Below are 21,767 nucleotides of genomic sequence, written 5' to 3'. Positions count from 1 at the left end.
GTTGCAGGGACCTTGGTGCTTCGCTTCTCAGCAAGAACACCCCCCATGGGGCAGAGGCGCTTTGAGTGGCCGGAGGAGACTCTTTGTGCAGAATAGAGGGGACGATTGGGGTTTTTTTGCGTTCAGTTACATTCTCACTCAGATTCCCAGTCCAGTGCCCCAGACCAGATTTTTCTAAAAGTTTTCCGTGGGAATATCAGCTTCTGGTTTTCTGAAGAAAATATTTCCATGGGAATATCAGCTCCTGCTGGGTTTGAGCAGGCTGAGGGAGAGCTGCAGCCAGGGCTGAGGGGGCCCAGCTGGCCAATCTGATCTTGCCCAGCACCGAGCTCAAAGCTGGGCAGAATAGCGATGAAACAACACTTGCTCATTGCTGCTGCAGTGCTTGGGCATTACTTGTCCCCTCCAAACCTCGCGTCACCACTTAAAGCTTTTTTATGTGGCAGAAATGCAGTAGAACATCTCTCTGGTAGTGTGATTGCTCCAGGGCTCAACATGGGCTGGTATGGTGGACCTGAGTGCATGAAAATACACTTTGTGTTAATTTAATTAGCATCTTGATGCTCCAGATGGCTGCGGCAACATCAGCCCAAGGCTCGTGAGACCCCAGCACCCGAGAGCACGGCAAAGCCACGCGGGGGGGACAGGTCAGTCTGTCCCAATGCAGCTCATGTGGGGGACAGGTCAGTCTGTCCCAATGCAGCTCATGTGAGCGACAGGTCCGTCTGTCCCAATGCAGCTCATGTGAGTGACTGCGACTCCTACACCCACCTTCCTGTAACGAGAGCCGTTAAATTTCGTATGAATAAACCCCGTTGCTATGGCAGCGGGGGAAACGGCTCGTGTGGTGCCCGACGTGTTTTCTGGGTGGGAAAACCTCAGCTTATTGAGGTTTTTCTCGCTGAACAATTTCTGAACTCTTTTCTTTCCCCTCTTCAGAAGCTCAAAGTAGCTGGGGGGGGTTTGGACGGGACCGTCCTGCATCCGACCCAATGGCTGCCGCACGCTGGTCCGTGGGCGCCTGGGCTGGGGATGCAGGTGGTGAGACAGGGGACAGCGGGCCAAGAATTACATTTAAAATGTAAAAAAAAAAGTGTATATTTTTAATTATATACAACAAGAAATCAAAAAATAAATATTTTTTTCATTGCTGTGAACCAGTTACAATATATTCCTCATTTTCCACGAATTAGCAGCATGTCCTCAGCCGACACACTCGGGTACGGACACGCTGGCTCGGACTCCCGGAGGGATGAGGTGGTGGAGTTGGATTTTATTATATGGAAGGGTCTTTCCATGTTCCAGCATCTCTGGGGTTTGCATAGTTTTTCTACAAAATAGATATGTTTTTATAAATTAAATCTATAAAACAACACTTGCATTAAATAAAACCCAATAGCATCACAGTATTTTTACATGTCAAAATGTAACGTTTCAAATGTTCACAGGAAAATGGATTTCACAAGAAGGTGCAAATGAAATACCAGTCAAGCCCAAAGCGTCTGTTGTTTGTTTGATTTTAAAGAAACTATTATTAAAAATAAATCCACAGTTGCACCTTTGTTAAGAATGTGTCGGGTGGCACCTTTGGCTCTGCTGGTAGTGAGTTCCCTTTACAACACACGTCAGAAAGGTTTGGTTCCTCCGGTGGGGTTTTATTTATGCTGCTGTTAACAAAGAGTAGATGTGATGGCACAGGGTCAGTTATCAATGACAGGGAAATAATTTGCCCCATCTCTGGTGAGAAGAGGACCTGGAAGGTTTGCTGAATAAAAAAGCTTATCCAGGGCAGCAATGTGGCCCCAAACCATCTGGCTTTCGAGCCAGAAATGGGAACTGGTGGCACAAAAATAGTGTCTGGACATTGGAATGACTTTGTGATGTGTGGATATGTCATTTGCTACACCCCAAATGGAGGCTCGGTTAATTATGGAAAAGACAAGTCCCTTGGGGCCGCCTCTAAATGGTCAGTTTGGCCCAGGGGGTAGAAATTTGTCATCGCTGTGTTGTCTTTCCCTTCACAAAAATATAATCCTGTGTCACCTACTAATTTTTAGGACCAAATTCTTCCCATGTAGCCAGACCCCCAAAACCTTTACAGCCTCTTGCTGCAGCCGGGGTACATGACAGGACACGGGAATCACACGCCGTTGTCTATATTCAGAGAAAACTTGCAACCAAAGTATTAAATCAATATATTTTCTGTCAGGTTTGGCTTTTTGGTTGGTTTTCTTTCTCCAGGCCTCACTCGTATCAGCAGAAGCTTCTCTTGAGTTGTTGTCCTCAGTGCCCCAGGGAAGAAAGTTGGGCCAAACCCCAAAATATAGTGAATTTGGGAAGTCCTGCACCGTTCTGGGGAAGGCCAGCGCTAGCAGTCCATGGGGTCCTTCCTGAGGATGTTTCTGGAGCTCCTCCTCACGTAGCTGAGGTCGTGGAGCTGGATGCTGTCCTGCAGCTCGTACCGGGACAGGCGTCTCCGGAACTCATCTGTAGTAAAGTAGTAAATGACGGGGTCCAGGCAGCAGTTGAAGCTGGCGAGACACAACGCGACAACGTGGAACACGGAAATCACTTTCTGGACGCACTCGTTCTTGATCTTTTTTGTCTTGACAAGGAAATCCAGTGGAAAGCTGATGTGATAAGGCGCAAAGCAGATCAGAAATACCACAGCGCAGGTGAGAATCATCTTTAAAGCCTTCTTTTTCTCTCCGAGGTCACGCGAAGCGGAGTTGTTTTCTTTCAGCGATAGGATCGTCTTCCATGAGCAGTAGAGGATGATGAGCAGGGGAGTGATGAACCCCACCAGCTCACCGATGGTCGTCATGGCTATGGAGATGGGAAGGCTGAGTTGCTTCACAGGGAGGTCCACGAAACACTTGTTTTTAGCAGCCTTGTCCAGTCTGAGAAGCGGGAAGGGCAAGCAGCCGATGCAGACCACGACCCAGCCCACGATGCTGATGTACACGTCGTAGATGCGCCTGCAGTCGCTGAATTTGAAGGGGTACATCACAAACAAATACCGCCGGACGCTGATGCAAACCAAGAAGTAGATGCTCGCGTACATGTTGACGTACTTCAGGTAGAAGCAGAACATGCAGAGGCCCTCTCCAAATTGCCACATCCCCGTCAAGTAGTAGAAAATCCTTAGGGGCAAGGACAAAACCTGTGATAAGTCGGCAATGGCTAAATTGATCATAAATATTATGGCCCTTTTAGTCTCTTTCATGTACTCGTAAAAGACCCACAAAGCTAATGTGTTTCCTATTAGCCCAGGGATTAGGATTAAAGTGTACGTAATGGCATAGTAGAGTTTAAGGTCTGTTTCGGAGCAGTTGGAGCTGTTGGTCATGGTTGTCCTCCAGCTCCGTGCTCAGCCCCGGCATGGTAACATCTTCACTATGGCAACGCGGTAACTGCGTTCTGCAGCCAGGTTCTCCTCAGGTTCTCAGGGCTTAAATAAAAACCTTCAGCCTTGGAATCTGCATGTGAGGCTTTGCTTCCCAGCTCATCGTGTCCACTCTGGGGAGGAGCTTCGTTATGGGGTGAGTGAGCTAATTAAAGTCTCGCTCGTGCGCTCTGCTCGTGCTCTTTGTCAGAAGTCGCCGTCGTCGCTTGCAGGATTGATGGGGGGGATCCACGCCGAGAAACGCATTGTCCTGTGCCGAAGCGGCCGACGGTTCATGGCCGGAGCTGCGCCGCTGTCACCTTTCAGGTGGCATTTCCCTCCACGCGGGATCTCGACAGCTGCAAGACAGAAAGGTGCAGTTACAACCCTGCGGAGACACGGGGCTCGGGAAGCAGGCGGATGAGCAGGAGCATCTCCAGCAGAAACCTGCATCTGCGGCGGCCGCTCCCCCCGCCTCACACACGCCGTGCCTTGCCCACGGAGGGACGCAAAGAGAACCCTGAGCAATAAATAGCACGTGTTTCATTGCCGCTACAAACCAGCCTGCCGTGCTGAGCAGAAGTCACCCCGATCGCGGGGCGCATTTCACTTGCTGCAGCCGCGTCTTGCCCAGCTCCGGCTTTTCCGGAGTATAAACCAGACTTGCATCCAAGCAGGGGACATGGCCCACGCCCTAAACACCTTTTGCTGCGGAACTGCCTGCATTATATTTAGACGTGCTCACAACCGCTTTTTCTAAGCCTTCCCTTTACTCGTCCTGTGCATGTGACTGCTGTGGCTGTTGGAAATATCAGATATTGTCAGCAAAGCGGCTGTAGGTGGCCCTTATTTTAAAACTGTTTGCATGGTAAGAAGCTGATATTATCGGTAGCTGTCAGACAAAAAAAAAAAGTGATAAATATAGAGGAAATTCAGATCTCTGTCCAAACTCTCAGGTTTGCCTTTTGCTGCAGCATGAAGAATTAACCTACAGGTCTAAATGGGAAAAGTTTGTAGGTACTAATCAAAACACAGAAAGCACGTTTATAAAGGCAAAACTATATCCTTCTGCAACCCCCGATGCTTTTCGCTGTGTTTTGAGGTATAGGCATTAAAATGTGAACCTTTATTAATGAAGCCGATGGTCAACACTTGCCAGAGTGATTGCACCAAACTTTGCAGTAGCTTTGGGTAGAAACAGAAAATCTTGTACAAAAGAAACGTTTGGGGGCAGTTTTTCTTCTCTGCTCGTGTAGTTTCTCTTGCAAATCATTGAGTAACGAGTCCAAGGAGACCGAGATGTTTCCCTTTCTTCCAGGGAGCCAGCATCTAACATCACCAATAGCACAAAACGGCTCATGAAATAATCCCATTAAACTTCAGAAGAAATGATTAATAAGCTGTAGAATCAATTAGCCTTCTGTGCAAAGACTTCCCAATTCTTTTATTAATTCTCAGCCCAGCCTCTGATGCACAAACCTCCATGACTAATTCTAGGAATGTGAGTAATTTCTTCATCACGCAGAAAAACTGATTGGCTCTCAGCTATTCATTAGGTTTTGTCCGTCACTGATGGGTAACTTGGGTCAAGGGCTTTGGTTTCCATTTGCTGGAGCTTGGTTGGCACCAGTAACCAGGAGGGGGTTGTGGACGTGGCTGGTTTTGGCGGAACCTGGCGTGCCCTGGGGCTTCCTCAGCAGCTGGTTGACCCCTTTGGGCAGGCTCTTCCCTTCTCTGTACTGGGATTGAGCCAAACCAGTTGGCCAACACCAGTACAGCCTCCCCAAGTGGCCAGAAATTCATAGAATCACAGAATGGTTTGGGTTGGAGGGACCTTCCCAGCTCCCCAGTGCCCCCCCTGCCATGACAGGGACATCTTCAGCAGCTCAGGTTGCTCAGAGCCCCGTCCAGCCTGGCCTGGGATGTCTCCAGGGATGGGGCGATTGCCTTGCTGGGCTTGAGAAAATGCAGAATATAAAGAACAGGCAGAGCGGGCTGTGGTGGAAACGCATCCGGAGCTGCTTATGGGGACTGGTACCTACAGCGGGTGGGAGTGATGCGCTTTCCTCTTGGTTTTCCATGGCGATATTGAGGCCTTGTGAAGACCTGCTTGTCCATATTGTAAACGCCTCAGCACGATGTGCCCGGGTTTCCCATCCAGGTCCTGGTCCTGCCGGCGTGTCCAAGCAAAACAGCCACGTTGTGGGTCCCGGAGCTGTGCTCGGGCAGCGGGATGGGGACATCGGGGACCGGCTGCATCCTCTTGCTCCTGTCTCTGCAGGAGCGTTTGTGAGGTGGAGCCCTAAAGCCGCATCACCCAGCTCTTCCTCCCAGTGTTTTTTTAAAATTTCATTTTAAAACAAGTTTGTCTTTCCTCTCTTGCCCAGTGGCTCCTATCACCCAGCCAGGCAGGCTGAGTTCTGCTCCTTCCCTCCGGGTGGGTAAATCCACTGGACCCAAGACATGCGAAGGGAGGGACAGCGCAGGGCCCCATTCCTCTCTCTGTCCCCAGACACGTACACACTCGTGTTTTTCCTGCTGCCCCCCCAGTTCCTGCGTCTCCCCATCCCTCTGCACAGTGGCCTCCCTGTGGCACCGTCCCCCAGCCCAGCGCTGGGGCAGGGGTGCGCTGGCAGCTTCCTCTGCCTCTCCCTGGGGCTGCGTCCAACAGCACGAGGGGTCCCCGAAAGCCGGGGAGCAGCCGGGGTGCTCGGCCAGGGGACCCAGAAACACCCCGGTGAGAATGGCCGCCCTGGGGGGTGGGTAAAAACACAGCGATGTGAGAAACAGCGCGTCGGAAATCCCGAGCGGTAACATTGCAAAGTTCAGCCCGATGTAAAGAGAAAAAAAAAGGCAAAAAAGCAAAAACAACAACAAAAAAAAGCAGGATGCTAAAAAAGGCTCCAGAAAGAGGAAATTTTGTTTCACATGCTCTGCGCTCGCTTCCCCTCGGCGCAGGGGGTGCCGCGCTCCCCCGGGCGCGGAGCCTTCTGCCACTCAACAGTGTTTTTCCCCCCATTATTTTGCCCAGGGAACCCCCCCCAGTTGGCCACTTCAGGGCACTAGGTGAGGATTTCTCATTTGTACTTAAGGAGTCAGGAACACCGGGTCGGTTTTGTAGCCAGGCTTTCTGGCCAGGGCTTGCTAGAACTGGGCATATATTGTGTCAAATATTTTCTGTATGCTCCATATAAACTAGTGTGGGGGCTGGCGGAGCAGCCGCAACACCTGGGGGGCTCTGCCCAACATCAGAGCCCATCACACCTGGGGGTGGTTATAGTTATAATTACCCAGGTCAACCCACGACCCTCATTAGCAAATCCTGAGGGTTTTACCCCAGGAAGCAAAGCCACAACAGCTATTAAAACCCACCTCAGGGGGGGAAGGGCTCTTAAGCCAGCCTGGGACTGCAGTGTTGTGTCTGGTCCCCTCTTGGAGCTCAGGTCCTTGGGGGTCCCAGGATGGTCCCTGACACCTCCTGCTCCATCCCAGAACCGGGGGCAGAGCCAGCCTGGCTGGATCCTGCTGCTGAGCACCCTTTGTGCTGGCCCAGGTGAGCAGGGGGTGTGCGGGCACCCGCGTTTGGCGCAGGGCTGGTGTTTGTGCTGTGAAAACATATAAAGCCCAGGGCAGAGGTGACACAGGTGCATGTGACACACTGGTGTCACCCGTTGACTTACCCTTTTGTGGGAGCCCGGGGTATGCTGCAGGCTGGGACCCCTCTTCTGCTTTTCCTCTTTCCCCTCTATAGCCTAAACCAAAAAGATAACATTGCAGGGGTCAATTTAAATAGAACTCAAGTTTCCTGCTGAAGCCGCACAAGCGGAGGTGGTGTGACTGGGGGTGTGGGGACATGGGAGGTGGCCTGGGGACCAGAGCAGGGCTGTGGTGTCCTGTGCTGGGCTTCTCCCAGTAACCACTGGTTTTCTGTGTCACCTGAAGTGCTGGTGTCCTGCAGGGTGTTTCAAAAGGATGGACTCGATTTGAAATCACTGTATCTTTGAAATGGGGCTCAGCTCTATAAAGCACCCTCTATTTTTGCCAAGATAACTACTAGTAGTAATAATAATTAGTAGGTATTAACTGAAAACAGAAATTACAGGAATATGAACTGATTGTTGCTTAGGAATGCTTTTTAGTTTTTTTTAAAAATGTCTGTAGAGGATAAAGGCACTTTTCTGGTAGCTATTTGGGCTTTATATCTTCTTTATATACTAAAGTTGCCTCTTTCTGTGTGAACTGTGGCGATTTCTCTCTTTCATTTCCCCCCAGTAGCATTGCACCCCCAATATAATCTCAATTGTCGGAATATATTTGCCAACGCTGCGTTTGCAAAGCAATACGGATGAGAGCGGGGTTTTCGTTTTGACTGGGTTGCAGGGTACGCGAGCAGGTGATGCTCGTCCCATCCTCTTTTCGGGGTTACCCGAAACGTGGGTCGCTGAAGGTGCTGAATGTTTCTTCCAGTGGAAAAAAAGCAGTGGAACAGCCAAGATTTTACAGGTTAGGACCGTGGGGCATTGGCACAGCAGAATAAAAAGGTTTATTTATATTCTTTCCTTAGTTTCTCATTATTAAGGTAGTGAGTGTTCCCATGGCGTGCTGACCCTCTGCATTGCTGTGCTTGCTGCTTTTCCCCCCAGTTAGATACTGGGAGGAGCTGGAGACTGCCCCCACCCCGTTTGACACTGAGGTTTTGGGAAGGGGCTGGAGCTTCTGGGGGGGGTGTCTCACTGGGCCGAGGGGCTGGGCCGTGGGGGGACAGTGACTCAGGCAGCTGGGGACACCAGGGGGAATTTGGTTGGGAGATTCCAAGAAGATGCAGGGAAAAACACATAAACCCTCTGGTTGAACGCAGCGTGAAATGCGCTGCTCTTGCCTCTTAATCCTTTGCAAAAGCTCTTATCCTCCCCTGTTTATTTTTATCCCGGTTAAAAAAGGAAAATAAACCCGGAACAGCGGCGTTGTGCATTAGCTTAGTCCGCCACCCCTCTCCTCCCTTCCTTGCACGCCCTGGTGTCTGTGGTGCTGATGAGCACCAACACCTGGAGTTTTCCACCCAAACCATCAGTGCACACCCCGGGACAGGAGCAGCGGTGGTGGCACCGATAACCCCGTGTCCTCCCCACCCCGCTTCTTGTGAGCGGGTGGAAAATTGCCAGCGGAAAGTCGCTGTACTGCCCTTTGTGAGGAACGGGCCATTTTACAGGATCCATGGGACGAATCCCGTGGGACAAAGCCAAGTGAGACCTGGAGTAGCAAGTAACTGGGACCAGTCATCCCCAAGCTCGTGGCCATGGGGCTGTGTGGCCTTTAAGTCCGTTTATGGACGAGTCCTTTCACAAGTAGCTTTGGGTTTTGCGAAGCTTGAGAGTCACGACAGTTGGTGTTATTCTTAAGCTCAGCTTTGCGATATTCATGTAACAGCAGTAGAAAATATGGTTTGAAACTTCACAGCTGGTTATTTTGGCTGTTCTCCTCCTCTCCCTCGGATACCCGAGCATCTCGTGAGTGCTTACAGGAGCTCAGTCTCTTGAAAAATGGAGATACGGCTCCTCGCCTATACTTGAGCTTAGCCCACGGCTCCTCACTTCTACTCATTTACCTTTGGAGGTTCAGGGGGGTTCGTGGTTGACACTGCACCCCCCGCCCTCCCTGTGGGGCATCCCCGTCCCTTCTCGGCCCTTCTAGCTTGAGTAAGAACAACAGAGTCTATGTAGCAATAATTGAAAATATTACAATTTGATCAAAGAAAAGCAGAGATAAACGGCTGTGGGTCCTACCTTGGCCGTGCCGGCGGGCTGTGACTCGGCAGGCGCCGCGGTCCCCACCCCTCGGCGTGCAAAGCAAAAGTGCAACTGCCGGAGCAGCCGCGGCGCCCACGCGGAGGGAGCGGGGCTGAGACTTTCTGTCCCTTTTTGTCCCTTTCCGTCTCCCCGCTCCTGCCACGGGGCCCAGGGACTTTTTTGTGTGTGGTTATATATGTATGTATATATTTAGGCGCTGTTGGTTCGCAGGTGTTTTGGCGGTGACAGCCGCTGTTTGCTGCGGGGATGCTTTTGCTCCAGCAGCCTGTCCCGGTGCTGGGGTGAGGGCTTTTTGGGGCTCAACACCTGGCTGACAAAGCTCAGGCTCCCACAGACAAGCACCTACCCATCGAGTCCCCTTCTGCTCATGACACTGGGCTAAGGAGGCCGGTGAAGCGAGATGCTTCATCGATTGTCTTCCCCTCCCTTCTCCAGCTTTCTGGGAAGGTCCCTTTGCTTTCATCCAGATGTTTTTGTCCCCACCCCTGGTGATTTGGGGGCTTCAGAACATCATGCTAGAGCCCATCATGGTCTGGTTTGTGCTTCCTCAAAAGTGAGAGGTTCTCCATGGTCGTTATTTCATTATTCAGTAGATTTTTGCAGCTGGATGCTGGTGTCACCTGTGGGCACTGGCATCTGCAGAGGGCACTGCTGTCCCCATTTCCACTGCCAGCAGTTTGAAAAGCAGCACTTCTGCAGCTGTCCATATGGGGTCTCCAGCTCAAGAAGTATTTAAATATATATATATATATACACACATATACATGCATATAATTTAAAACCAAGATGGATCAAGGATTCTTGATTCAATCAGTTATTTTGAAAGAGTCTTTGGTGGTTGTGTTTTTTTCAGAAAACATTTGCAACTTTTTAATTTAATAATATTTCTTGCCTGTCTGCTGAGCAAACAGGGCTTGTGTGGCAGCAGGGTGGATGGAGGGGGGTGCAGCCCTGCAGAGCTGTCACACAGGGGCCTGGCGGTGTCCCCAGCCACCGCTGTCCCCACCACAGCCTTGCACATCTGCAGCACATCTGCAGCAGGTACTGGGGGCTCAGTGACTCCTACTCCTTTAAAGCATTATTGATTTACTTGTATAACAATTCCAGCTTATAGCTGGGCTTTGTAGCTCTACATACTTATTTTTATTATGGTTTATAGGACACTAATCTCTTGGGCACTTGGTGGGCTTTCCCAGCCTTGCAATGTGCCGGGTTTGTCACCCCTGTGGTGTCACAGCTCCTTGCGCCTCCTGAAACACACAGCCTAATATACAGCAGCTAATACTTGTACTAGTTAAAGCTTCTAGCTTTTTTTAAAGCCTGGTGGTTACTTAATATCCCTTAATTAATCTTGTGCGGGAGCCGCAGCTTTGAGCGCTTAGGGATCTTTGCCGCGGAGTTGTCCCCTTGGGTGCCAGTGTGCATTAATCTGCTGATGCTTTTGGACTAGAAGCAGCAGAGTTTTCAGGGTTTATTGCTTGAAAGGGGTTTGTTTCTGCTGCGGAGTCTCCTGGGAGGTGTGTGGAGACATCACTGGGGGATGCTGCCTTGATTCATGTTAATTCTGGAGCATTTCTGTAGTTACAGTGAGATCTGGGGTGCGAAGCTTTCCCCGTGTTTGCCAGCTGCCTCCACCGTGTGCTCTCACGCTTTGCAAAGTGTTTTCCCCATAATGGTTTAAAGAAAAATCTTCTGTTTACTTCCCTCCCGACCCTACAACAATGTGCTGTGAAACCCGGCAGTCTGCAGGCTCTGCCAGCCTTCCTCCGTGTGACACTGGCAAACCCCTGTCCCCAAAAAGGGCCTCATGGGGCCGAGGGGAAGAGTTTGGACACCAGTTTAATTGACAGCAAAGCTGAGACCAGTTCCAAAAATACCAGCAGGACCAGCCCCTCGTGGCTGAACAGCACCTGGGCTCTGAAGATTCTCTTTTCTTTTCTTTTCCTGATCAAACGTGTGCTGGATGCTCAGTTTTGCACTTTCATTTCCGCAGAAACCAGCCTATTTATAGGAAAGCGCAGCCCGCGCCTGAGGCAGTGCGTGTATTTACTGTACGGGCAGGCTTTTTGTTTCAAAAACACCTTTCGGAGCGGAACCGTATCCTGTTTTCGGTGCCGGCTCTGTGTGCAGCCGCCCTGCGTTCCCACCAGCGTCCGTCCCGTTTCCCGTCACTCCAGGAGCTTCTCGGGGTGCGGGAACTCCAGGTCACAGAGCAGCACAGGGGAAAGGGACCTGAGGGTCCTGGGGACAGCAGGGTGACCACGAGCCAGCACTGGGCCCTTGTGGCCAGGAAGCCAATGGTACCTGGGGTGGGTTAGAAGGGGGTGGTCAGTAGGTCAGAGAGGTTCTCTTGCCCCTCTGCTCTGCCCTGGGGAGACCACACCTGGAATCTTGTGTCCAGTTGTGGCCCCTCAGTTCCAGCAGGACAGGGAACTGCTGGAGAGGGTCCAGCTCAGCCACCAAGATGCTGAAGGGAGTGGAGCATCTCCCGTGTGAGGAAAGGCTGAGGGAGCTGGGGCTCTGGAGCTGGACAAGAGGAGACTGAGGGGGGACTCATTCATGTTTCCAGATATCTAAAGGGGGAGTGTCAGGAGGATGGAGCCAGGCTCTTCTCGGTGACAATCAGTGATAGGACAAGGGGTAATGGGTTCAAACTGAAACACAGGAGGTTCCACTTAAATGAGAAGAAAATTCTTCTCAGTAAGGGTGACAGACACTGGCCCAGGCTGCCCAGGGGGTTGTGGAGTCTCCTTCTCTGCAGACATTCCAACCCGCCTGGACACCTTCCTGTGTAACCTCATCTGGGTGTTCCTGCTCCATGGGGGGATTGCACTGGATGAGCTTTCCAGGTCCCTTCTAATCCCTGACATTCTGGGATTCTGTCACCTTTATTGTGCCAGTGTCTGTGCTGTCCCCTGGCATGGGGCACAAGTGACAGTGCTGGCCAGACCCCCTCCCCAAACCTGCCATAGTTGAGGCCACCAAAAATCAGGAGAACTGGCACTGAAAAGTAATTATTTTACAGTATAAGATAATTTTATCTAATACTTTTTTCTTATATTTTCATCTTATAAAAATTGAAATGTTGAGTTCATCTAAGCTGGTGCTTTGTGACCTTGTAGGAGACACTCAGACAAGCAGCCAAAGGTCTTTGTGGTCTGTGCTGGTGGTCTTTGATAGAAAGAATCCCTGAGAACAGGTTGCACGTCTGTCTTCACATGGCTGGGGATGTTTTGCTCGGCAGTGACCCAGGAGGAGCTTGGGGAAGGACACGCAGCAGAGAACAATGAGTCTGCAAAGGGGGAGCTCCCAGCATCGCAGGGATGCAGCCGAAACGTGCTGGATTTTCCCCCCAGCCCAGTGCCTGCCCCATCCGCCTACAGCACAGCAATCTTCTTTAAAAATAGGAAAAAAAATCCAGTGTAAAGAGGAGCAGGATGGAGTGATCTGCGTGGCAATTCCTGCTGGAAAGGGCTTGGTGGCTGCTGCAGGGTTGAGGGTTTGGCTGTTTGTCAGAGGAAAGTGAACCCTGACAGTGCTGACTGATGCGGAGTCCCCAGAAATCTGTTCCCTGTGCCATGGAAGGGAGCAGACAGCGCAGGAGGGACTGATGGACAGCCCTGCATCTCCGAAGTGGTGACTTGTGAGCTCTCAATGTGCACAAGAGATTAATTTCCTATAAACCACAAATGGTGGCGAGCAACTTGGGCTTTTTAGTGTGTTCCTGGCTGAGCCCATAAATCAAAAAATTGGACTTGGGTCTGATGAAATCATGACTGGAAAGCGGCTCCCTGGCTTGGATCAGTTTAAAGCAGCAAAATTTGCTTTCTGTGCGTTTAGGTTACACTGGTGTTGGTGTGTTTGTTGCTTTGCCAGGCTCAATGTGTTCCCTGCTTCTTGCTGCGGGGTGGGTGGATGGAGCAGCAGCGCCTGCCAGCCCTGGTCACCATTAGCCCCATCCCAAAAACCATCCCAGGCTGGGTCTGGCTGCCGGGAAGGTGATGCGAGCTCTGCCCAGAGCTGAGCCTGAGTGGTTTTCCAGAGGCAAAGTCACTTTGCTGGGGCTGGGCTGGAAGCATGAGGTCATGGAAGGAGGAAGAAAAGTATTTTTAGCAAAAGGAAAAGCAATCTTCCCTCCTTTCTTGTGGTGCTTTGTGCACGGGGGACAGCTGCTTGGCTATGCCAAAGTACTGCATAATTTTAGGTGGTATATGCAAGTATAGTATGCAGGCAGGGGTGTCTGTCCATATAGATGGACATGCATATATAAACCAAGTAAGCACTTCCACTCAAAGCCAGTTGTAAAGGATTAAGCTTTATAGAATAATTACATGTGAAAAGCTCAGGATGTGTGGATGTTGTTGGAGCCAGCAAAGCCTGACTCAGCCGCCGGCTTTACAGCTTTCCTGCTGCTGCTCCTCACCCTTCTGGGGCTGTTTCTGTCCCACTTGCCTTGCTGGGGTGAAAAAGTGTCACAGACAAAGTTGTCATCAGTGGCTGATGGGCCAAAGCTCTCGGGATGGCTGAGGCCACTGGCGCCCCGACCCCAGAGCATCGTCCCGGGGCTGTGCGTGGAGAGCTGAGGATGGTACGTGGGGACCAGAGTGCCCTGGGTGCTGGTGTCACTCAGAGTGCGGCCAGGGTCTGTAATCACTTGGAAATCTCCCTTATCTGAAAATTAATGTGGCTAAAGCACAGCACCGGGGTTATTACTGGATGACTTTTTGCCGTGTGAATAAAAGGTTTAATGCTCAAAGGTAATGGCTTTGAGAAAGAATTCCTGAAAAAGCTCTTAATTCCCTCTCTCCCCACACCTCAGCCTTGTTCTCCCTCCTTGAGCTTCTCCCCTGTAAGAAATCAGTTCCCACCTTGGCAAAGGAAATCCTCAGCGTGGCAGGTTTTCACCCAAATCCCCTTGGGGACGCAGAGCCAGACACCCCCAGCCTGCTCTGACCCCCACAGCCCGCCTTGTGGCCTCTGGAGGGCAGACACCCCCGATCTGCACTGGCGTTTAGTTTGCATTAAAAGCAGTAAAAATCATCCTTATCTGGCCCCCGAGGGGCGGCAGGAGCTGCTGCTGCATCTCTGTGGGACAGATCAGCGAGAGTTTTTGTTTTGCTTTCTTTTTCCTGTTTTCTTTTTGGAAGGGGGGAGCCGAGCTGCAGAAATTTCAGGAGAGCTGGGCAATCTCCAAACAAGCCGCTGAAGTCCCAGTGGTAACTGGAGCTACTGGGAAAGCTGGAACTGGGGAGGCCAGGAAGGTGGGAGCTGCAATATGGGTGTTGTGGTCAGTCAGCAGGACTTGTATGATATGGATATCTAACTGTGGTTATCCTTGGGTGTCCTGTTTGCCTGCACACACTGCTGGGTTTGTGCCATAAAAAATGGCTTTTATCAGCCCTGAAAGCTTTTTCCCCCCCCCCCCAAGCAAACAAGGAAAATGTGTCCTTTTGTTTTTTGTGAGGGGAGGGAGAGATCTGAGACAGAACAAGTTGCGGGGCAGGACGTTTTCTGCCTGTCTCTGGGTGCTGTGAGTCCCAAAGCAAATCCCTCCAGGATCTCCCCTCCTCTTTCTATGACCAGCCTTGGCAATACAAGAATAAACCACCGCCCGCTCAGCACTTCCCAGAAATGCTGCACGGGTTGGAAATGTGCTTCCAATCACTGGCAAAGCTGTTTGCTGTCAAACCCCCTCTGCTGATGTTTACTCATATGGTTTCCCAAGGGGTTTTTGGCATCACAGCCATCAATGCTGTAGCCCACAGGGAGGAAACCTCAGGACCAAAGTGGCCCCAAACTGGGGTCCCCTCCTCTGCAGATTGTGCCATTCCTTTGAGAGCAGCTGTGGTGCATAAGGAGACAATTTACAGGCCCTTAAAATAACATTCACGATGCCAAAATAGGTATTGAGATCATTTTATTTCCTCCTGAGTCTGAAGCCTTAAGGGTGCACTCGGGTCAGTTTTGTAAACTTTTCTTGGTACCCAGTGAGCATTGGGACCTTTTTTGGTTTTTAAGGCAGAACTGAGAGCTTTGGGTAACATCTTATCTATGACCACAGGCTTTAGCAAGATGCCAAGTAACACAAGACTTCTAATAACACAAGAAATGGCGATGCCAGCTACTAGTCCTCCATTCTGCAGCTCAACCCGGGACCCTGTGAGCAAATGTGCCCTGGGAGGCGTCCTTCATCTTCCTCTTTGCTCGTGGCATGTCCACACACAGTCCATCTTCTGCATATTCGTCCCCACATAATCTGTTGAGCATCCCATAGCTTGTGGGAGCCAAGCAGGTTCCCTTGCTCAGCTCTGGGTGCCTTTTTCAATAGCGTGAGCTGATCCCAGCTCACTTAAACTCCTTTTAACACTGATGTGATATAGGTTAATACTCTTTGCTTGATATATGTTGGTAAAGTCATAGTCTTGCAGTCTGGTTTAGGCTAGATTAGCCCAGAGGATTGATTTTTTTTTTTTTTATTTTAATGGAAAGAGATTCTGTTGATGTGGAAATAATTAAGTGTCCTGATCTAGAGCCTCAGGTGATGATGCTGCAGGTAAACACAGCTGGGGCTAAAACTCCCACAGTGCTCCAAGCTGTGCTGAGGCTGAGCCAGTGGCTTATAGCTCAGGATTCAAGAGGGGTTTCAAAAAGAACAAATATGTAGGAGCACTGAAACAACAGAAATGAGAGGGACCCAGAAATACTGGCGTCAGCAACGCTGTGTTGGATATTTTAACAGTAACGTGATGGAGAACGCTGTAAAGTGAACAGTCCCCAACAGCAACAATGCAACCAGCAAGTCTTTTGGCACCAAAATGTCCTTCTAGGTCAGATCCTGGCAGCTGTTGCACACAGGGGTAATTCAAGATGTATTTGGAGACATAATGCAGCCTTCACTCAAGCGATGAGAAGCATGTACACAGAGATACATGGTTTCTGCCTCAAGAGATGGACTCTAGCAGAAGCTCATCAGGTGGCATTGCAGGGATTTCCATGCTGTTTATTTGGCCAAAGAACTTGGGAAGAGACCAAAACCGAAAGCGTGGAAGATTTCTCCTTTTCATCCGGATGTTGTGGCTGGTTTCGGTGATGGAGAGGCTGCTCCGGCGGCGCATGAAGCGAGTCCGCAGGGCGACGCAGCCGTGGTGCAGCAGCTGGTCCTGGAACTCGGAGGTCATGAAGTAGTAGAGGACGGGATCCAGGCAGCAGTTGAGGCTCGCAAGGCAGAGGGAGATGGGGTGGAAGCGGAGGGTGCTCCTGTGGACGGCACAGTCCTGGATGATGTTCTCGATCACCATCATGAAGAAGGGGAAGTTGATGTGGTAGGGGGTGAAGCAGATGAAGAAGACAGCTGCGCACATCAAGACCATGCGCAAAGCCTTCCGCTTCTCACCAGCGTTCTGCAGTGGCGTGGGACACTCCCGCAGGGACTGCCACATCTTCCAAGTGCAGCAGGCGATGATGCCGAAGGGGATGACAAACCCAAACAGCTCCGCCACTGTCACCAGTGCGATGGAGTCTCCCGGGCTCAGCTGCTTCACCCCCAGGTCTGAGAAGCAGGTGTTGGTGCTGTTGGACAAGGCTGGGCTCCTCACCACGAGCAGGGGTAAACACGCCGCCCCCACAAAGAGCCAGACGGCAGCGCTGATGGCCACGTCGTACCGGCGCTTCCAGTCCTTGGCCTTGAAGGGATGGAGGAGGAAGAGGTACCGCTGGATGCTGATGCAGGTGAGGAAGCAAATGCTGGCGTACATGTTGAGATACTTCAGGTAGAAGCACACCTGGCAAAGGAAAGTTCCGAAGGGCCAGGTGTGGTTGATGTAGTAATACATCCGTAAGGGCAGCGAGAGGACGTGAGCCAGGTCGGCCACGGCCAGGTTGATCATGAAGATGACGGCTTTGCTCTTCTTGCTGATGAAGCGGCACAAGACCCACAGGGCAGCGCTGTTGGCCAGGAGGCCGGGGATGAAGATGAGGGTGTAGGTGGTTGCGTACAGGGTGGACTGGAAGGACATCTGGGGGCCAGTGCAGTTCCCAGAGGACGTGTTGTTCTCCATCTCAGCTGAGTCTCTTTGCTCATGGAGTGATTAAGGCAGATGGAGAGTTTCTGTAGGGAGTAAAAATGGATGCTGTAAATCCAAAATCACCCCTGTATTTCCCCACATGGAGTAAATCTCCGTGTTCCCCCTGGACTGGGCACTGGGGAGGTCAAACCATGAATCCTGGGGTCAGTATTGAGCCCTCACGCCAAGAAAGCCCATGAGGTGCTGGAGCGAGTTGAGAGGAGGGAACGGAGCTGGGGAAGGGGCTGGAGCACAAGTGTGATGGAGCGGCTGAGGGGCCTGGGGGGTTCAGCTGGAGAACAGGAGCTGGGGGGAGACCTTACCAGCTCAAGTTGCGCCAGGGGAGGTTGAGGTTGGATCTGGGGAACAATTTCTTCCCCAAAGGGCTGTGGGGCATTGGAACAGGCTGCCCAGGGCAGTGCTGGAGTCACCAGCCCTGGGGGGTTGGACAGATGGAGATGAGGTTCTCAGGAACATGGGGCAGTGCCAGGGGTGGGGGAACAGTTGGACTTGATGATCTGGAGGGTCTTTTCCAGCCAAAATGATTCTGTGAGTCTAAATGTGCTTCAGTGCAGAAGAATAAGTTGTGTAGGTATATGTACAGTGTGTGTAGGTATCTGTACAGGCCTGTGTGTGTTTGGGAAGGGTGCAGAGCCAGACCCTGCTTCCAGGCAGTGATCCTGGTATCATCCAGGCAGCTCAACAGGATTTCATCCCCTACCACCCCCTCGGGTGATGCCGCAATGACAGTGAGATTGCGATTTTGCTCCGTAGTGTTAATCTCTTTATTGCCAATGCCAGAGAGCTGCTTCAGCTGCCTGGGGTTTCTCAGGACCACTTTTGCTTATAGTGTTCTCCTAAACTGCCATCAAATTGGTGCTCTCTGGTATGCCTACAAGTGATTTTGCTGGGACTATTAATAAATAGGGACTTTAAACGGATCTACACATTGTCTTTTCAGGTCCATGCAGTGGTCTGATGTGAACTGGCAGCAAGGGCAATAATAAGCATCAGCAAACAATGGTGCTGGCAGGCAGAGGTGCAGACGGATCCATTAGAGCTCTGGCTCCAGGTTTGAGGCTCGGTTTATAAGCTGATCGCTGGCCGAACACACACCAGCCGCTCGGCTGGTCCCGCTAACTCAATTCCAGCACTCGTGGCACATTGTGCAGGCATCGTGTTGTAGCAACAGGAATTATCCTCCAGCAACAGTTCAGGACGTGAAGGAAGATAAATAGATCCTCCTTGTAGTCAGAGCAGAAATTGTTTTCATCCGTTTACCCATTTCACCTCATCCAGACAGCGCTGGGGGCATTTGGGGGCCATGGGGAGTCCACAGGTACCTGCACAGCTCTCCGGGGAGCTGATGGATTTTAACGTTTGTGAGCAGAACGCAGGGAGGAAACCATCTACTTTTCTTGGGAAGGGGTGATTTGGTGGCAGCAGGTTACAAACCAAGGGCCTGTAGCATCATCTGCAGTAGAACAGTGCAGTTTTCCTCTTGCAAACAGAGCCTGGAGCTGCCTGTGAGGTGTTGGGCAGCCCATCCTTCCCTTCCAGGAGAGCAGAGCCCTGAGCTCCTCTTCCTGCTGCCACCCAGCCCTTAATCAGTGGTATTTAATTAAAAAGCAGCTGGTGGTGCCATTTCCCACAGCCCTGGGTCTGGTGTTTGCCACAGGGATGGGTTTCTAGAAGCAAATTGCCCTCAGTGGGGACTGGGCTTCTGCTTTGAGGCACTGGGTGAAGGCTCTTCTACCTTCCTCCTTCTCCCCTGGGCTGTAATTTGGAGGGCTTGCCATGTTTAAATTTTTCAGGATGAAGGTTATGTATTTTTAAATGAATACATATAAAATACAGCCAGCATCCTCTCCACTGGCTGCTCACTGCCCGCACCTCTAATACAAGGAGGTTTGCTGCATTTCCCCCAATTTCTGTGCTTGTGTCCTGATTTCTGAACTGAGCCCTGGCCAAGCTGCCTTCTCCTGTTTTGTGGTGGTATTTTGTTGGTTGGTTTGTTTTTGTCAGGGTGAGGCTGTGGTGAAACCCTGGCTGCTGGGCTGATGCACTTTTTGGCTGCTGATGGTGCTTGAGCCGCAGCCCTGGGTTGGAAGCCTCTGATTTTTAACTTGTTTTCCTACCAAGCCAGGACAAGGCAGGGGAGTGGGGACATCTGTCACGAGCAAACAGCGGCATGCAAACCCCTTTGGTCCCTGCAGCATCCCTGTGTGCTTGTGCCCTTTGCCCTGAGTCTGTACCCTCAAAGTGGGGGCAGGACACCTTGTCTTCACATCCCTGCAGAAAACAGGGAAGGAAAGCTGCCACGGAGCCTGGGGAATGCAGCCATTCCCTGCTCTTGTCACAGCCTCCAAGTGACAGAGGTGACACTTGCTGGTCTGTGCATGTGACAAGGAGTGAGTGCCCAGTGTCCCTGTCCCGCTATCTCCACCCTGCCACGTGTTGCAGCCCAAACCCTTAACCTTGCCCCTGCAGATGTGACCATAAGGAGCTTCTTTGCCAGTTTCCCATTTTTTTGGCTTTCCCTGGGAGAGCAGCCGTGCCTGTTTCTCGGTGGGAGGGCCAGGTGTCACTCCTGGTTCCCAACATGCGCTGGTTTTAGGTGACAGCACCAGGGAGCTGCCGCTGGGCTCGGGCCAGCGCTCCTTCACTGCAATGCTTCCAGAAAGGGTGTATTTTTAAATGTATTGTTGTTTTTCAGTTCTGACCTTCCCTCCTGCCTGTGCCTTGCCCCAAACCCCTCCGTCCCCCCCTGTTCTGCTGCTGGTGATGCTGGTGTCAGGGCAGAGATGCTCTGGGGGGCTTGGACAAGGGTTCTGTTGAGTGACTTTGTGAAGCTTGTACAAATCCCCCTGCCATTTCTTAATTATTTTCCTACTTCATCCACCCATGGGCAGGACCTGGGCGGGGGGCTTTAAGTGGCAAAGCTGGGTTTTATCCAGCTACACGCTGAAGTTACAGATGGGAGACCGATATTGCTGCCAGAGGGGCAAGACTAGAGGTTGTGGATGTAGCACTGCAATTCATTAAATGCCAAGTAACTTTGCAATTAATTAGGAAGTTAAGGCAGCTCTTAAAACACCCATGTTGGTGTGTGTTTTTTCTGAGTATGTGAGCAGTATCTGCTCCTGCGGCCGTCACTATTGGAAATAGCCCGGCGACTCTGAATCACCCTGCGCCCCACCCAGCCCTACACTGCTGCGGGATTGCATTTACTGCTCCCAAATTCGCTGCCGAATTCACTCTCATCTTTTCCACGGGTTGGCTGGACAAACCTGGTGAAAAGTGCGCCCCAGGTGTGGTTGGGGGGCTGGGGCAGAGCGGCCTCCCTTGTGCTGGGGGTGCTGGGGGGAAAAAACAGGCTAGGATATAAAATAATCAGCTTTTGGCTTGAAGAAAGCTCTGGGTTTGAAGTAGCGGAGGCTTTCTGGCACTTGTGTCTTAAGCAATGATTTTGTTTGTTTAATCTAGGCACTAATAGGAAACGCACAAACAGAGCTGGTCAGTTAGAGCAGCTTCTGTCGGTAATGACAATATTGAAGTATTTGGGGTAGAGCAGGCTGTTCCCAGGTACAGCTGCACACAGCACCCAGCTGGATGCACCGAGCTCTGCTCGTCCAACCCGGGTGACACACGAATACGTGGGCACAGGCAGGAGCTGCTCAGGATGTTGTACCATAGATACACATCTCTCGAAGAAGAGCTAAAAAAGTAGTGATAATGTTGCTCAAAACTGCAGTGGCTTCAACCTACAGAAGAAAACACGCAGCAGAAGCAGCACCTACCTTCCCGCGGCTCCCATCCTCCGGGGGGGACACATCCATGCTAGAGAGCGGCGAGTGTCCTGTGCGTGTTTCCCACCGGTTTCCGCAGCGCTCCCGGCCCCGCCGGCTCCTCGTTCAACTTCCACATGGCTTTTTCGGAGCGCTGGAATCCTGCTGGCATCTGCAGCCCGGCACAGTGGCTGCAGAACAGGAAATCCTGTGTTTTGTTTCTCTTCGCCACACAACGTGTACGGCTTAATGACGTTAAAGTGACTGGGAAGGCGATGATGTCACTCGATCCAACGGCCACCTCCGATGTGCATTTTTGTGCCCTGCGTTTTGCAGAGAAATTGTGTTGGGTGACCGTGTCTTTTGGTTGAGCTGCTTCTGCTTTTATCCCTTGGCATTTGCTTGCTAAAAAACTCTAAAACACAGAAGGAAATATCTCCCAATAAGTGCTTGCTGAAGGAAAACTGAGAGCTGTGCCAGAGCGAGTTACTGGAAGGCAGTAATTTCCCTTCATTTTCTTGGAAGTTTGGTTAGCCTCAGACTATCTAAGCTGCAGGCTCAAACTAAGGGTTTGGGCTTTATTTCTGAAAGAATATGATGGTTTAAGGTGGAGATACTGTTGTTTTTTTAAAAGTAATGTGCATCATTCTCAATTTATTTTTTCTCCTTTAATTCCTTTCCCATATATATAATTTTTTCCAGTTGTTTTGTGTCTGCTAAGCAT

The 21,767-nt window shown here is 51.1% G+C and overlaps 3 protein-coding genes across 3 annotated transcripts in view; 1 reads left to right on the top strand and 2 right to left on the bottom strand.

The window, feature by feature from the left end:
* Window positions 1-679: 679 nt before the first annotated feature.
* On the bottom strand, window positions 680-9,306 carry GPR174 (G protein-coupled receptor 174). Its single transcript, XM_065077385.1, has 3 exons — window positions 9,169-9,306; window positions 7,066-7,137; window positions 680-3,744 (listed from the first exon to the last, which is right to left on the bottom strand). The coding sequence occupies exon 3, from the start codon at window positions 3,347-3,349 to the stop codon at window positions 2,369-2,371; it is 981 nt and encodes a 326-aa protein (XP_064933457.1). The 5' UTR covers window positions 3,350-3,744; window positions 7,066-7,137; window positions 9,169-9,306; the 3' UTR covers window positions 680-2,368.
* CYSLTR1 (cysteinyl leukotriene receptor 1) overlaps window positions 6,280-21,767 on the top strand; it is a 133,880-nt gene continuing 118,392 nt past the window's right edge. Inside the window, exon 1 of the transcript XR_010475598.1 lies at window positions 6,280-6,938. The gene's annotated coding sequence lies outside the window, so the exon portion shown is untranslated. The remainder of the gene's footprint in view (window positions 6,939-21,767) is intronic.
* Window positions 15,093-21,363, bottom strand: LOC102091097 (putative P2Y purinoceptor 10). Its single transcript, XM_005511849.4, has 2 exons — window positions 21,056-21,363; window positions 15,093-17,299 (listed from the first exon to the last, which is right to left on the bottom strand). The coding sequence occupies exon 2, from the start codon at window positions 17,247-17,249 to the stop codon at window positions 16,134-16,136; it is 1,116 nt and encodes a 371-aa protein (XP_005511906.1). The 5' UTR covers window positions 17,250-17,299; window positions 21,056-21,363; the 3' UTR covers window positions 15,093-16,133.

This window comes from Columba livia, chromosome 12 (genome assembly GCF_036013475.1).
Source record: "Columba livia isolate bColLiv1 breed racing homer chromosome 12, bColLiv1.pat.W.v2, whole genome shotgun sequence".
Lineage (NCBI taxonomy): Eukaryota > Metazoa > Chordata > Aves > Columbiformes > Columbidae > Columba > Columba livia.
Note: the sequence above shows the minus strand (reverse complement) of the source record. Positions and strands in the feature narration are given on the sequence as shown.

What these genes read in the sequence shown, in the direction of transcription:
- GPR174 (XM_065077385.1), bottom strand. Translation starts at nt 3,349, where the DNA reads ATGACCAACAGCTCCAACTGCTCCGAAACAGACCTTAAACTCTACTAT.
- LOC102091097 (XM_005511849.4), bottom strand. Translation starts at nt 17,249, where the DNA reads ATGGAGAACAACACGTCCTCTGGGAACTGCACTGGCCCCCAGATGTCC.